The sequence below is a fragment of the Orcinus orca genome, chromosome X (genome assembly GCF_937001465.1).
Source record: "Orcinus orca chromosome X, mOrcOrc1.1, whole genome shotgun sequence".
In the NCBI taxonomy this organism is placed as follows: domain Eukaryota; kingdom Metazoa; phylum Chordata; class Mammalia; order Artiodactyla; family Delphinidae; genus Orcinus; species Orcinus orca.
The window spans coordinates 74,585,235-74,601,141 of NC_064580.1; the positions used below are offsets into that span (position 1 = coordinate 74,585,235).

The following is a 15,907-nucleotide window of genomic DNA, read 5'->3' on the forward strand; positions in this document are numbered from 1 at the left end:
TGGGTCTTTTGTGTTTCCATACAAATTGTGAAATTTTTTCTTCTAGTTCTGTGAAAAATGCCAGTGGTAGTTTGATAGGGATTGCGTTGAATCTGTAGATTGCTTTGGGTAGTAGAGTCATTTTCACAATGTTGATTCTTCCAATCCAAGAACATGGTATATCTCTCCATCTATTTATATCATTTTTAATTTCTTTCATCCGTGTCTTATAATTTTCTGCATATAGGTCTTTTGTCTCCTTAGGTAGTTTTATTCCTAGATATTTTATTCTTTTTGTTGCAGTGGTAAATGGGAGTGTCTTCTTGATTTCACTTTCAGATTTTTCATCATTACTGTATAGGAATGCCAGAGATTTTTGTGCATTAATTTTGTATCCTGCTACTTTACCAAATTCATTGATTAGCTCTACTAGTTTTCTGGTAGCATGTTTAGGATTCTTTATGTATAGTATCATGTCATCTGCAAACAGTGACAGCTTTACTTCTTTTCCGATTTGGATTCCTTTTATTTCCTTTTCTTCTCTGATTGCTGTGGCTAAAACTTCCAAAACTGTGTTGAATAAGAGTGGTGAGAGTGGGCAACCTTGTCTTGTTCCTGATCTTAGTGGAAATGCTTTCAGTTTTTCACCATTGAGGATGATGTTGGCTGTGGGCTTGTCATATATGGCCTTTATTGTTTTGAGGAACGTTCCCTCTTTGCCTACTTTCTGCAGGGTTTTTATCATAAATGGGTGTTGAATTTTGTCGAAAGTTTTCTCTGCATCTATTGAGATGATCATATGGTTTTTCTCCTTCAATTTGTTAATATGGTGTATCACGTTGATTTATTTGCATATATTGCAAAATCCTTGCATTCCTGGAATAAACCCCATTTGATCATGGTGTATGATCCTTTTAATGTGCTGTTGGATTCTGTTTGCTAGTATTTTGTTGAGGATTTTTGCATCTATGTTCATCACTGATATTTGCCTGTAGTTTTCTTTCTTTGTTACATCCTTGTCTGGTTTTGGTATCACGGTGATGGTAGCCTCGTAGAAAGAGTTTGGGAGTGTTCCTCCCTCTGCTATATTTTGGAGGAGTTTGAGAAGGATAGGTGTTAGCTCTTCTCTAAATGTTTTTTAGAATTTGCCTGTGAAGCCATCTGGTCCTGGGCTTTTGTTTTTTGGAAGATTTTTAATCACAGTTTCAATTTCAATGCTTGTGATTGGTCTGTTCATATTTTGTATTTCTTCCTGATTCAGTCTTGGCACGTTGTGCATTTTTAAGAATTTGTGCATTTCTACTAGGTTGTCCATTTTATTGGCCTAGAGTTGCTTCTGATAATCTCTCATGACCTTGTGTATTTTTTTAACATCTTTATTGGAGTACAATTGCTCTAAAATGGTGTGTTAGATTCTGCTTTACAACAAAATGAATCAGTTATATATGTACATATGTTCCCATATCTCTGCCCTGTTGCATCTCTCTCACTCCCACCCTCCCTATGCCACCCCGCCAGGCAATCACAAAGCACCGAGCTGATCTCCCTGTGCTATGCGGCTGCTTCCCACTAGCTATCTACTTTACGTTTGGTAGTGTATATATGTCCATGCCTCTCTCTTGCTTTGTCACAGCTTACCCTTCCCCCTCCCCATATCCTCAACTCCATTCTCTAGTAGGTCTGTGTCTTTATTCCTGTCTTAGCCCTATGTTCTTGACATTTTTTTTTCTTAAATTCCATATATACGTGTTAGCATACGGTATTTTTCTGTCCGTTTCTGACTTACTTCACTCTGTATGACAGACTCTAGGTCTATCCACCTCATTACAAATAGCTCAATTTCATTTCTTTTTATGGCTGAGTAATATTCCATTGAATATATGTGCCACATCTTCTTTATACATTCATCCGATGATGGACACTTAGGTTGTCTCCATCTCTGGGCTATTGTAAACAGACCTGCAATGAACATTTTGGTACATGACTCTTTTTGACTTATGGTTTTATCAGGGTATATGCCCAGTAGGGGGATTGCTGTGTCATATGGTAGTTCTATTTGTAGTGTTTTAAAGAACCTCCGTACTGTTGTCCACAGTGGCTGTATCAATTTACATTCCCACCAACAGTGCAAGAGTGTTCCCTTTTCGCCACACCCTCTGCAGCATTTATTTTTTGTAGATTTTTTGATGTTGGCCATTCTGACTGGTGTGAGATGATATCTCATTGTAGTTTTGATTTGCATTTCTCTAATCATTAGTGACATTGAGCATTCTTTCAGCTGTTTGTTGGCAGTCTGTATATCTTCCTTGGAGAAATGTCTATTTAGGTCTTCTGCCCATTTTTGGATTGGGTTGTTTGCTTTTTTGTTATTGAGCTGCATGAGCTGCTTGTAAATTTTGGAGATTAATCCTTTGTCAGTTTCTTCATTTGCAAATATTTTCTCCCATTCTGAGGGTTGTCTTTTGGTCTTGTTTATGGTTTCCTTTGCTGTGCAGAAGTTTTAAGTTTCATTAGGTCCCATTTGTTTATTTTTGTTTTTATTTCCATTTCTCTAGGAGGTGGGTCAAAAAGGATCTTGCTGTGATTTATGTCATGGAGTGTTCTGCCTATGTTTTCCTCTAAGAGCTTCATAGTTTCTGGCCTTACATTTAAGTCTTTAATCCATTTTGAGCTTATTTTTGTGTATGGTGTTAGGGAGTGATCTAATATCATGCTTTTACATGTACCTCTCCAGTTTTCCCAGCACCACTTATTGAAGAGGCTGTCCTTTCTCCCCTGTACATTCCTGCCTCCTTTATCAAAGATAAGGTGACCATATGTGTGTGGGTTTATCACTAGGCTTTCTATCCTGTTCCATTGATCTGTCTTTCTGTTTTTGTGCCAGTACCGTACTGTCTTGATTACTGTAGCTTTGTAGTATAGTATGAAGTCAGGGAGCCTGATTCCTCCAGCTCCGTTTTTCATTCTCAAGATTGCTTTGGCTGTTCTGGGTCTTTTGTGTTTCCATACAAATTGTGAAATTTTTTCTTCTAGTTCTGTGAAAAATTCCAGTGGTAGTTTGATAGGGATTGCATTGAATCTGTAGATTGCTTTGGGTAGTAGAGTCATTTTCACAATGTTGATTCTTCAAACCCAAGAACATGGTATAACTCTCCATCTATTTATATCATCTTTAATTCCTTTCATCAGTGTCTTATAATTTTCTGCATACAGGTCTTTTGTCTCCTTAGGTAGGTTTATTCCTAGATATTTTATTCTTTTTGTTGCAATGGTAAATGGGAGTGTTTTCTTGATTTCATTTTCAGAGTTTTCATCATTAGTGTATAGGAATGCCAGAGATTTCTGTGCATTAATTTTGTACCCTGCTACTTTACCAATTTCATTGATTAGCTCTACTAGTTTTCTGGTAGCATCTTTAGGATTCTCTATGTATAGTATCATGTCATCTGCAAACAGTGACAGCTTTACTTCTTTTCCGATTTGGATTCCTTTTATTTCCTTTTTTCTCTGATTGCTGTGGCTAAAACTTCCAAAGCTATGTTGAATAAGAGTGGTGAGAGTGGTCAACCTTGTCTTGTTCCTGATCTTAGTGGAAATGCTTTCAGTTTTTCACCATTGAGGATGATGTTGGCTGTGGGCTTGTCATGTATGGCCTTTATTATGTTGAGGAATGTTCCCTCTATGCCTACTTTCTGCAGGGTTTTTATCATAAATGGGTGTTGAATTTTGTCGAAAGTTTTCTCTGCACCTATTGAGATGATCATATGGTTATTTTCCTTCAATTTATTAATATGGTATATCAGGTTGATTGATTTGCGTATATTGAAGAATTCTTGCAATCCTGGAATAAATCCCACTTGTTCACGGTTTATGATCCGTTTAATGTGCTGTTGGATTCTGTTTGCTAGTATTTTGTTGAGGATTTTTGCATCTATGTTCATCAGTGTTATTGGCCTGTAGTTTTCTTTCTTTGTTACATCCTTGTCTGGTTTTGGTATCAGGGTGATGGTGGCCTCGTAGAATGAGTTTGGGAGTGTTCCTCCCTCTCTTATATTTTGGAAGAGTTTGAGAAGGATAGGTGTTAGCTGTTCTCTGAATGTTTCATAGAATTAGTCTGTGAATCTATCTGGTCCTGGGCTTTTGTTTGTTGGAAGATTTTTAGTAACAGTTTCAATTTCAGTGCTTATGATTGGTCTGTTCATATTTTCTATATCTTCCTGATTCAGTCTTGGCAGGTTGTGCATTTCTAAGAATTTCTTCCAGGTTGTCCATTTTATTGGCACAGAGTTGCTTGTAGTAATCTCTCATGATCTTTTTTATTTCTGCAGTGTCAGTTGTTACTTCTCCTTTTTCATTTCTAATTCTATTGATTTGAGTCTTCTCCCTTTTTTTCTTGATGTGTCTGGCTAATGGTTTGTCCCTTTTTTTATCTTCTCAGAGAACCAGCTTTTAGTTTTATTGATCTTTGCTGTCATTTCCTTCATTTCTTTTTCATTTATTTCTGATCTGATCTTTATGATTTCTTTCCCTCTGCTAACTTTGGGGTTTTTTTCTTCTTTCTCTAATAGCTTTAGGTGCAAGGTTAGGTTGTTTATTCGAGATGTTTCCTGTTTCTTAATGTAGGATTTTATTGATATAAACTTCCCTCTTAGAACTGCTTTTGCTGCATCCCATAGGTTTTGGGTCATCCTGTCTCCATTGTCATTTGTATCTAGGTACTTTTTGATTTCCTCTTTGATTTCTTCAGTGATCATTTCGTTATTAAGTAGTGTATTGTTTAGCCTCCATCTGTTTGTATTTTTTACAGGTCTTTTCCTGTAATTGATATCTAGTCTCATAGCGTTGTGTTCGGAAAAGATACTTGATACAATTTCTGTTTTCTTAAATTTACCAAGGCTTGATTTGTGACCCAAGATATGATCTATCCTGGAGAATGTTCCATGAGCACTTTAGAAGAATGTGTATTCTCTTGTTTTTGGAAGGAATGTCCTATAAATATGAATTAAGTCCATCTTTTTTAATGTATCATTTAAAGCTTGTGTTTCCTTATTTATTTTCATTTTGGATGATCTGTCCATGGGTGAAAGTGAGGTGTTAAAGTCTCCTACTATGACTCTGTTACTCTTGATTTCCCCTTTTATGGCTGTTAGTATTTGCCTTATGTATTGAGGTGCTGGTATGTTGGGTGCATAAGTGTTTACAATTGTTATATGTTCTTCTTGGATCAATCCCTTGATCATTATGTAGTGTGCCTCTTTGTCTCTTCTAATAGTTTTCATTTTAAAGTTTATTTTGTCTGATATGAGAATTGCTCCTCCAGCTTTCTTTTGGTTTCCATTTGCATGGAATATCTTTTTCCATCCCCTCACTTTCAGTCTGCATTGTCTCTAGGACTGAAGTGGGTCTCTTGTAGACTGCATATATATGGGTCTTTTTTTTGTATCCATTCAGCCAATCTGTGTCTTTTGGTGGGAGCATTTAGTCCATTTACATTTAAGGTAATTATCGATATGTATGTTCCTATTCCTGTTTTCTTAATTGTTTTGGGTTCGTTATTGTAGGTCTTTTCCTTCTCTTGTGTTTCTTGCCTAGAGCAGTTCCTTTAGCATTTCTTGTAAAGGTGGTTTGGTGTTTCTGAACTCTCTCAGCTTTTCCTTGTCTGTAAAGCTTTTCATTTCTCCATCAAATCTGAATGAGATCCTTGCTGGGTAGTGTAATCTTGGTTGTAGGTTTTTCTCCTTCACCACTCTAAATATGTCCTGCCAGTCCCTTCTGGCTTGCAGAGTTTCTGCTGAAAAATGAGCTGTTAACCTTATGGGGATTCCTTTGTGTGTTATTTGTTTTTGTTTCCCTTGCTGCTTGTAATATGTTTTCTTTGTATTTAATTTTTGACAGTTTTACTAATATGTGTCTTGGCGTATTTCTCCTTGGATTAATCCTGTATGGGGCTCTCTGTGCTTCCTGGACTTGATTAACTATTTCCTTTCCCATATTAGGGAAGTTTTCAAGTATAATGTCTTCAAATCTTTTCTCAGTCACTTTCTTTTTCTCTTCTTCTGGAACCCCATTAATTCGAATATTCGTGTGTTTAATGTTGTCCCAGAGGTCTCTGAGACTGTCCTCAGTTCTTTTCCTTTTGTTTTCTTTATTCTGCTCTGCAGTAGTTATTTCCACTATTTTATCTTCCAGGTCACTATCCGTTCTTCTGCCTCAATTATTGTGCTATTGATCCCTTCTAGAATATTTTTAATTTCATTTATTGTGCTGTTCATCGTTGCTTGTTTCATCTTTAGTTCTTCTAGGTCCTTGTTAAATGTTTCTTGCATTTTGTCTATTGTATTTCCAAGATTTTGGATCATCTTTACTATCATTATTCTGAATTCTTTTTCAGGTAGACTGCCTATTTCCTCTTCATTTGTTAGGTCTGCTGGGTTTTTATCTTGCTCCTTCATCTGCTGTGTGTTTATCTCTCTTCTCATTTTGCTTATCTTACTGTGTTTGGGGTCTCCTGTTTGCAGGCTGCAGGTTCGTAGTTCCCGCTGTTTTTGGTGTCTGTCCCCAGTGGCTAATGTTGCTTCAGTACGTTGTTTAGGTTTCCTGGTGGAGGGGACTTGTGCCTGTGTTCTGGTGGATGAGGCTGGATCTTGTCTTTCTGGTGGGCATGTCCACGTCTGGTGGTGTGTTTTGGGGTGTCTGTGGACTTACTATGATTTTAGGCAGACTCTCTGCTAGTGGGTGGGCTTGTGTTCCTGTCTTGCTAGTTGTTTGGCATAGGGTGTCCAGCACTGTAGCTTGCTCGTTGTTGAGTGAAGCTGGGTGCTGGTGTTGAGATGGAGATCTCTGGGAGATTTTCGCTGTTTGATACTATGTGGAGCTGGGAGGGCTCTTGTGGACCAGTGTCCTGAAGTTGCCTCTCCCACCTCAGAGGCACAGCACTGAATCCTGGCTGCAGGACCATGAGCCTTTCATCCACACGGCTCAGAATAAAAGGGAGAAAAAAGTAGAAAGAAAAAATTAGTAGAAGTAGAAAGAATGAAAGAAATAAAGAAAGAAGGAAAGAAGGAAAGAAAGAAAGGAGGGAGGGAGGGAGGACGGAAGGAAGGAGGGAAGGAAGGAAAAAAAGAAAGAAAGAAAGAAGATAAAGTAAAATAAAGTAAGATAAAATATAATGAAGTGATTAAAATAAAAAATAATTATTAAGAAAAAAAAGACGGACAGATAGAACCCTAGGACAGATGGTGGAAGCAAAGCTATACAGAAACAATCTCACACAGAAGCATACACATACACACTCACAAAAAGAGGAAAAGGGGAAAAAATCATAAATCTTGCTCTCAAAGTCCACCTCCTCAATTTGGGATGATTTGTTGTCTATTCATGTATTCCACAGATGCAGGGTACATCAAGTTGATTGTGGACCTTTAATCCGCTGCTTCTGAGGCTGCTGGGAGAGATTTCTCTTTCTCTTCTTTGTTCTCACAGCTCCCAGGGGCTCAGCTTTGGATTTGGCCCTGCCTCTGCGTGTAGGTCGCCGGAGGGCATCTTTTCTTAGCTCAGACAGGGAGGGGTTAAAGGAGCAGCTGCTTCGGGGACTCTGGCTCACTCAGGCCGGGGAGTGGGGGGGGGAGGGGCACGGAGTGCAGGGCAAGCCTGCAGTGGAAGAGGCCAGCGTGACGTTGTACCAGCCTGAGTGAGGCACGCCGTGCGTTCTCCCAGGGAAGTTGTCCCTGGATCCCGGGACCCTGGCAGTGGTGGGCTGCACAGGCTCCCCGGAAGGTTGGTGTGAATAGTGACCTGTGCTCGCACACAGGCTTCTTGGTGGCGGCAACAGCAGCCTTAGCGTCTCATGCCCGTCTGTGAGGTCTGCGCCTTTAGCCGCGGCTTGCGCCCGTCTCTGGAGCTCCTTTAAGCAGTGCTCTTAATATTACCCTCTGCTCGCGCACCAGGAAACAAAGAGGGAAGAAAAAAATCTCTTGCCTCTTCGGCAGGTCCAGACATTTCCCTGGACTCCCTCCCGGCTAGCCGTGGTGCACTAACCCCCTGCAGGCTGTGTTCTCGCCACCAACCCCAGTCCTCTCCCTGCACTCCGTCCGAAACCCCCCAAGCCTCAGCTCCAAGCCCACCCCGCCCCATCGGGTAAGCAGACCAGCCTCTTGGCACTCACCAGCCTGATCCTCTGTGCGGGAATCTCACCGCTTTGCCCTCCACACCCCTGTTGCTGTGCTCTACTACACGGCTCCAAAGCTTTCTTCTCCGCCACCCGCAGTCTCCGCCTGCGAAGGGGCTTCCCAGTGTGTGGAAACCTTTCCTCTTCACAACTCCTTCCCACTGGTGCAGGTCCCATCCCTATCCTTTTGTCTCTGTTTATTCTTTTTGCTTTTTCCCTACCCAGGTATGTGGGGAGTTTCTTGCCTTTTGGGAGTTCTGAGGTCTTCTGCCAGTGTTCAGTAGGTGTTCTGTAGGAGTTGTTCCACGTGTAGATGTATTTCTGGTGTATCTGTGGGGAGGAAGATAATCTCCACGTCTTATTCTTCCGCCATCTTCCTCTCATCCCCCTCCTCTTTTATTTTTTATTGAAGTATAGTTGATGTATAATATTATATAAATTACAGGTGAACAGTATAGTGTTTCACAACTTTTGAAGGTCATGTCCCATTTATAGTTATAAAATGCTATATTCCCTGTGTTGTACAGTATATCCTTGTAGCTTATTTTATATGCACTAGTTTGTACCTCTTAATCCCCTACCCCTGTACAGTCACTTTCCCTCCCTCTCCCCACTGGTAACCACTGGTTTGTTCTCTATATCCGTGAGTCTGCTGCTTTTTTGTTATATTCACTAGTTTGTTATATTTTTTAGATTCCACATGTAAGTGATATTTGTCTTTCTCTCTCTGACTTATTTCACTTAGCATAATGTCCTCCAAGTCTATGTTGCTGCAAATGGCAAATTTTCATTCTTTTTTATGGCTGAGTAATATTCCATTGTGTGTGTGTGTGTGTGTGTGTGTGTGTGTGTGTGTGTGTGTGTGTGTGTGTATACATACATCTTTATCGATCTATCTGTTGATGGACACTTAGGTTGCTCCCATATCTTGGCAATTGTAAATAATGATGCTGTATGAACATTGGGGTGCATGTAAAATTTCAAATTAGTGTTTTTATCTTTTTCAGATATATACCCAGGAGTGGAATTGTTGGGTCATATGGTACTTCTGTTTTTAGTTTTTTTGAGAAGCCTCCGTACTGATTTCCACAGTGGCTGCACCACTCTACATTTCTACCAACAGTGTACAAGGGTTCCCTTTCAGAGAGGTTATCTTGGATATACTAATTATTATCCCCATCTCTAAGTTTTAACACTTCAGGAGAGTGGTAATGATCTGTAGGCCAAATGAAAATCTAAAGAATGGATAAAGGTGATATGATTACTTCATATTTTAAACCTTACATCTTACATTTGTCCAAGGATAGGTTACTTTGACCTGATGATTTACTATCATGTTAGTTTATACTAAAACATGTACTTGATACAAGGCTGGAGTAAAGTAGCTACAACAACTGCTAAGATTTAGTCCTTGTCTTTAAGGAAAATGCCCTTGGAAGTAGTACAGGAGACACAGTATTATAGGTTTGTTTTCATGATTTTATGAGACTATTTTCTGATTTATAGATTTAGACCATCTTTTAGAACCATTCCTATAAAAGGATAAAATTTCTTATTTTCCTATTTTCCTTTTACTTTCTTGAAAATGTAATGCCATTATATTCTTCTACAGTGGTATAAACAGTATCCAGTTCTTCCTTCTGCTGTTTTCAGGTTAGCATATATGCCCTGAATGGATGGATATAGAGTTAAAACTGGTAAGTTTGAAAGCAAAAATCATATAAATCATTTTCTTTTCTTATTGAATAAATTTGACATGTAATGTTGTGTAAGTTTAAGGTGTACAGCATGTTACTTTTATACATTTATATGTTATAATATGACTGCTGTTATAATAATATTTATCAAATTACATAATTACAGTACAATAGTGTCTTTATTGTGCATTAGATCTCTGTGGCTTATTTACTAATAAGTTTGTACCCTTAAAACCCATCAATCTTATTCCCCTCCCCCACTTCCCTTAGTAACCATCATTTTACTCTCCGGTTTTTACAGGTTTGACTTTTTTAGATTTCACATATAAATGACATCATCCAGTACTTTTGCTTCTCTGACTTATCTGGCTTAGTATAATGTGCTCAAAGTCCATCCATGTTGTTGCGAATGGTATGATATCCTCCTTTCTCATGGATGAATAATATTCCATTTGGTACGTGTACCACATCTTTTTTATCCATTCATCCATTGGTGGGTTTTTGGGTTTTTTCCGTATCTTGGCTGTTGTGAGTAATGCTGTGATAAACATAAGAGTATATATATCTCATCAAAATCTTTTTTAATTGATTAATTAATTAATTTTTTAAAATTTTTGGCTGCATTGGGTCTTCATTGCGGCATGCAGGATCTTCTTTGAGGCATGGGAGATCTTTGTTGTGGCGTGTGGGCTTCTCTCTAGTTGTGGCGTGCAGGTTTTCTCTCTCTAGTTGTGGCGCGTGGGCTCTGTAGTTTGCAGCATGTGGGCTGTCTAGTTGAGGTCCGCGAGTTCAGTAGTTGTGGCCTGCAGGCTTAGTTGCCCTGTGGCATGTGGGATCTTAGTTCCCTGACCAGGGATTGAACCCACGTCCCCTGCATTGGAAGGCAGATTCTTTACCACTGGACCACCAGGGAAGTCCCCTCATCAAAATCTTAATCTCTTCTTTTTGATAGAATCATAAGAAAATCCTAAAGGTTGGAGCTCTAAGGCAGTGCTGTCCAATAAAACTTTCTTCAGTGGTGAAAATGTTCTATTTCTGTGCTGTCCAGTATGGTACCCACTGGAGTCACATGTATCTCCTGAGGCCTTGAAATGTGGCTAAGGGAATGAAGTGGCCTTATTTTTCCAGCTCTCATACTGTGAACAAGTGTCCCTTTTGTGGTAAATAGTGCTAAGTGTTTTCACTTTTTTTTTTTTTGGAAAAACTGAATTTTTAGTCTTTAAGTTTTCATTAATTGAAACATAAATTTAAATAACACATGTGGATATTGTCTACCTTATTAGATAGTGCAATTCTAAGGCCCTAAGAGATTATCTGCTCAAGGTCTTTCATTTTACAAATAAAGACGCTTTGGCCCAGAGAGATGACATGACTAACTAGAGATTACATAGTTGTTCAAGAACAGAGCTGGGACTAGACACAAGTGTCTTGATGGCCAAGTCAGTGGTATTACTAGATCACTTTGAAATTTTAAGTTGCTAATCAAATTGGAATTATTACTTTTATTCCATTTATTGTGTTTAGTAATAATTACCCATTTTTCCTATCCTTTCTACTGCTTCCTCTCCTTCACACACACTTACATTATCTCCATTTTAAAAAAATGGTGTCTTTTTCAGCTCGGTGCTTTGTGACCACCTGGAGGGGTGGGATAGGGAGGGTGCGAGGGAGAGAGATGCAAGAGGGAAGAGATATGGGGACATATGTATATGTATACCTGATTCACTTTGTTATAAAGCAGAAACTAACACACCATTGTAAAGCAATTATACTCCAATAAAGATGTTAAGAAAAAAAAATGCTGTCTTTAGGAAGAAGTTTTTATTTTTTATTTTTTTAGGAAGAAGGTTTTTAAATTCATTTATTTAAGTAAGAGGTAATTTTTAGTTGTGTATGTTTTTAAATGACTTTTAAATTCTTGAAATTCCCTCTGTGGTCTTCGCATTTAAGATGTTCGGTGTGAGTAAAAGTGTGATTCTGATTATATAATCTAGAGTATTATTTCAATATAAGGTAATTATTTGTTGGTGACTTTCCTTCTGGTTTTTAGAGAAACAAAATGGCAATATCTTATCTGTAGTAAATTATATACTTGGAAATTATCACTGAACTTTAGAATCATGCATTGTCAAAATTAGAAGGAAGTGTAGACATTTTGTAGTGCAGCTTCCTTTCACAAATGGGCAATCTGACACACAGTGAGGGGGAATTAACTTGTAAAAGGTGACATAGTGAATTATTAGCAGAGCACAGACTAGAACACAGCTTTTCCAATTCACAGCCTGGTGTTCTTTCAACTGTATCACTACTTCCTCTCAGATCTTCACAAGTAAACAACTCAAAAGGCACTACAGCATACAAAGTTCTGTTAAGCTGCTGTACTGAACTTTGATGACTAATGTCAACTTGTCACAACTCATTGGGTGCTGGAAATAGACTCATCAAGTTCTTGAGCCAAATATTTTAAAGCAGTTTACACTTGCAATATTGCAAGCACAATTGAATTTTCTTACAAATCTCAACTCGAAGGTCTATCTGGCTGTTTGCGTGGGGTACTTTGTTGCATAGCTATATTCCAGTACACCATGGTGTCTTTTAATGTATTTCTCCGTCTTCTATATTTCCTGTATCATGATAATATAATCAACTGATAAATCTTATTCCAATTCAGAACTACAGGATCTTGCTTTAACTTCATTAATCTTACATCTTTCTCCCACACTGAAAATCCCAATCTTTAAAATGCCAGCATATTTAAATGTCTCCTTGTATAACACACAGAGCAGGTTCATAATAAAGTATCAAAACTGCCACTAACAATATGATTATTAAGTTTTAAGGTTTGTTTGTTTGTTTGTTGATGTTCTCTTTGTCCTTTGGATATAGCCCAATTACTGGTTGTAAGTTCATTTTGAATTGTTCCTGTCTGTGTGATCATTGCCTCAACATTGTTTATTTCATTTTCCTTTTACTTTTTAGGGCTTACCTTTCTAAATTTCAGTTTTGTTTTATACTTATCACAGGACTCTTGATTTAATAAAATAGCATTTACTACATGATAATATATCTCTAAAGCAGAATTAATGATTAGGACTGATTTTAGATTAGCCTATAATAATTATATGCTCTTTCTTACAAAATAAGTAACAAAAATTCTTATAGGAGAGAAGTTTAAATTTCAATTCTGTTAGTAAAGAAGAGAAAACAGATATGTTTGTACTCCCAAGTAAAGTTGGACCAGTTAATTCTCTGCCTTATTTTTCCAGCTCTCATACTGTGAACAAGTGTCCCTTTTGTGGTAAATAGTGCTAAGTGTTTTCACTTTTTTTTTTTTTTGGAAATGCTGCTATTTGAAATGTCTCCATGCATAGTGCAGAAGTGCTATCTAGTGTTCTTAAGTGCAAGAAAGCTGTGATATGCCTTAGGGAGAAAATATGTATGTTGGATAAACTTAATCGTGGCATGAGTTAGAGTGCTGTTGGCTGTGAGTTCAATGTTACTGAATCAACAATATATAGTAAACAAGGTGTCTTTAAACAGAAACACATATAAAACAAGGTTATGTATTGATCAGTTGATGAAAATGTAACCAGAGGTTCACAAGAAATTAACCCTGTATTTTCCCTAGGAGTAGTGTTCATTATTCCCTAAATCAGTGTTCAGGGCTACTTTATGGAATATAACTACTGCAAATAATGCGAATCAACTATATTTTGATTACAGAAGTAATTGGAAGGGTTGAGTCTCATGGGGGAGTTAACTGATGCTCATCTTCAGTCTTGCTCTTTGTAAATCTCTATATGATAGAATTCTGTTCTAGGGCCTGTTTGTTATCTTTAATAGGAAGATAATTGATTTTAAACAAGACACATAATTTTGAATTGACAAGTCATTATTTTGAAGTTACAAATAATTTTAACTCAAGGTCTTACCTTGTGAAAACTAGGATTGCCTCTGCCCAATTTTAATACTATTTAACTAACAGCCTTATGAGCCTGTAAATTTTATAATACCCCCAAGCTCTGATGTTCTTTAAATACCTTATTTTATTTTCTAAATTAGGCATTGGCAATTGTTTTTTCTATAAAGGGGCAGATAGTAAATATGTTAGACTTGTAGGACACAAAAGGTCACATATTCTTCTTTGTTTTCTGTTTGTTTATTTTGTTTTTATAAATTTTTAAATATGTTTTAAGAAAAAGCATTTTTAGCTCAGAGTCCAGACCAGATTTAGCCCAGATCTGTAGTTTACCAATCCATATTCTAATTTTTTCAGTGTGGTATATAATCAGCTGTCTCTCTGGATAGTGATGCCTTTTTCATCAGTATAACCTGTGTTTTGAAAAGGCCTGAGTGTGCCAATCTGCCTCTTTTCTTTTCTTTTCTTTTCTTTTCTTTTTTTGCGGTATGCGGGCCTCTCACTGTTCTGGCCTCTCCCGTTGCGGAGCACAGGCTCCAGACACGCAGGCTCAGCGGTCATGGCTCATGGGCCTAGCCGCTCCGCGGCATGTGGGATCTTCCTGGACCGGGGCATGAACCCGTGTCCCCTAGCATCGGCAGGCGGACTCTCAACCACCGCACCACCAGGGGAGCCCTGCCTCTTTTCTTTTGATCAAAGTCTTGGCCTTTTTTGTTTAGAGGCAGTAAGTATGCTATGTTTTTTATTGTTATTATGGCCCTCACTAGAGCCTGATTAACATCAAATACATGTGAGAAGAAAAATGGGGAGTAAGCACCACCACTTAACATCTTTATTCAGCAATCAGAAAGAATGGGGAGCTAGAATTAATTGCCCGTTTACCAAGTGCAAGCCATTTTTATGTAATTCTTTAATCCTCAAGATAATCATAAAAAGGAAGGCATTCCCATTTCTTTTCAGATATATAACCTGAGACTCTTAAGATAGCTCTGTCCAGTAGAAATTTCTTCAGTGATGGAAATATTGTATATCTGTGCCCTACATTATGCTGTTGAGCACTTGAAATGGGGCTAATGTGACTAAGGAACTAAATTTTAAATTTTATTTATTTTTAATAAATTTAAATTTAAATAACCGTATGCATCTAGTAATTACCATATTGGGCAGCATAATTCTTAAGAGCTTAAGTAACTTGCCCAGATTTAGATAGTAAGTTCCACAACTTGAGTTCAAAACAAGGTCTGTGCAACTCCTAAGCTTATGTTTTTACCATTATGCCACACTGCCTTATTAATAAAAGTCAAGGTGGATGGACCCTGCCCTATAGAGTAGAAAATGTAGCAAAGATACTTAAGCATTTTTCAAGGTATACTGTATTAACTTTTTAGGCCACTAGTTCAATTAGTCAGTCCACACTCTGGAGCAGTCGATCATAGTTATTAAGTAATACCTAAGAATTTATTTTATAGTCTACATGCTATTATTTTTCCATTATGTGAAATAAAATAACTATACTAAGAACATAGGGTATTGAAATTTTTTCAGATATTAGCATACTTCAAATGTTCTATCTAGGGAGTAAGGTCTAATCCGGTATTTTTAAAATAGGTTTTAAATATTGTAAGAATTGACATGCTTCAAATAATCAGAGCTTTATTGAAAATTTTTTTCAGGTACACGGGAGAATATCCATTGCTGGCATCCATTTTAATATGTTTTTTATTGATACCCGACATTAGATACTGAGTGGAAATCTTATTTCATTAGTGAACACCAACTGTGTGTAAGAAATCAGAAGTGATGCCTTTTGGAAGGCAGGCCTAGATAAATTGTTCTGTGATGCTGACTTATGTACTAGAGGGAGGCTTGAAGGGGAAAAACAGTGAACACAATTTCTTTTATTAGTGTTGAGTCTTCCTTTTACCCTATATTTCTGGAGTCTCAATCTAAATCAGAATCATGCCTAGTTTAAACAGGAAATTGCTTAACTAGTGCCTGCAGCTTCCCGTATTCTGTCCAGAAAATATTGAAAAATATGTCAGAAATGAAGTGCAGACACGATCACTGTTATTCAATAAGATTTGGAATCCTTTGGCCAGTGTTTCTTCCAGTTCTTGAACAATTCCACTTATGTGTAAGCCAGAG

General features: G+C 37.7%; 1 protein-coding gene across 6 annotated transcripts in view; it reads left to right on the top strand.

Moving 5' to 3' along the window:
• APOOL (apolipoprotein O like) overlaps positions 1 to 15,907 on the top strand; it is a 125,735-nt gene that overhangs the window by 25,785 nt on the left and 84,043 nt on the right. For all 6 annotated transcript variants that reach the window (XR_007474935.1, XM_049705147.1, XM_049705149.1 and 3 more), the window contains exon 2: positions 9,759 to 9,843. Coding sequence is in view for 5 of the 6 variants with exons in the window: in XM_049705147.1 (XP_049561104.1) it covers positions 9,823 to 9,843 (21 nt within the window). In the remaining variant the exon portion in view is untranslated. The remainder of the gene's footprint in view (positions 1 to 9,758; positions 9,844 to 15,907) is intronic.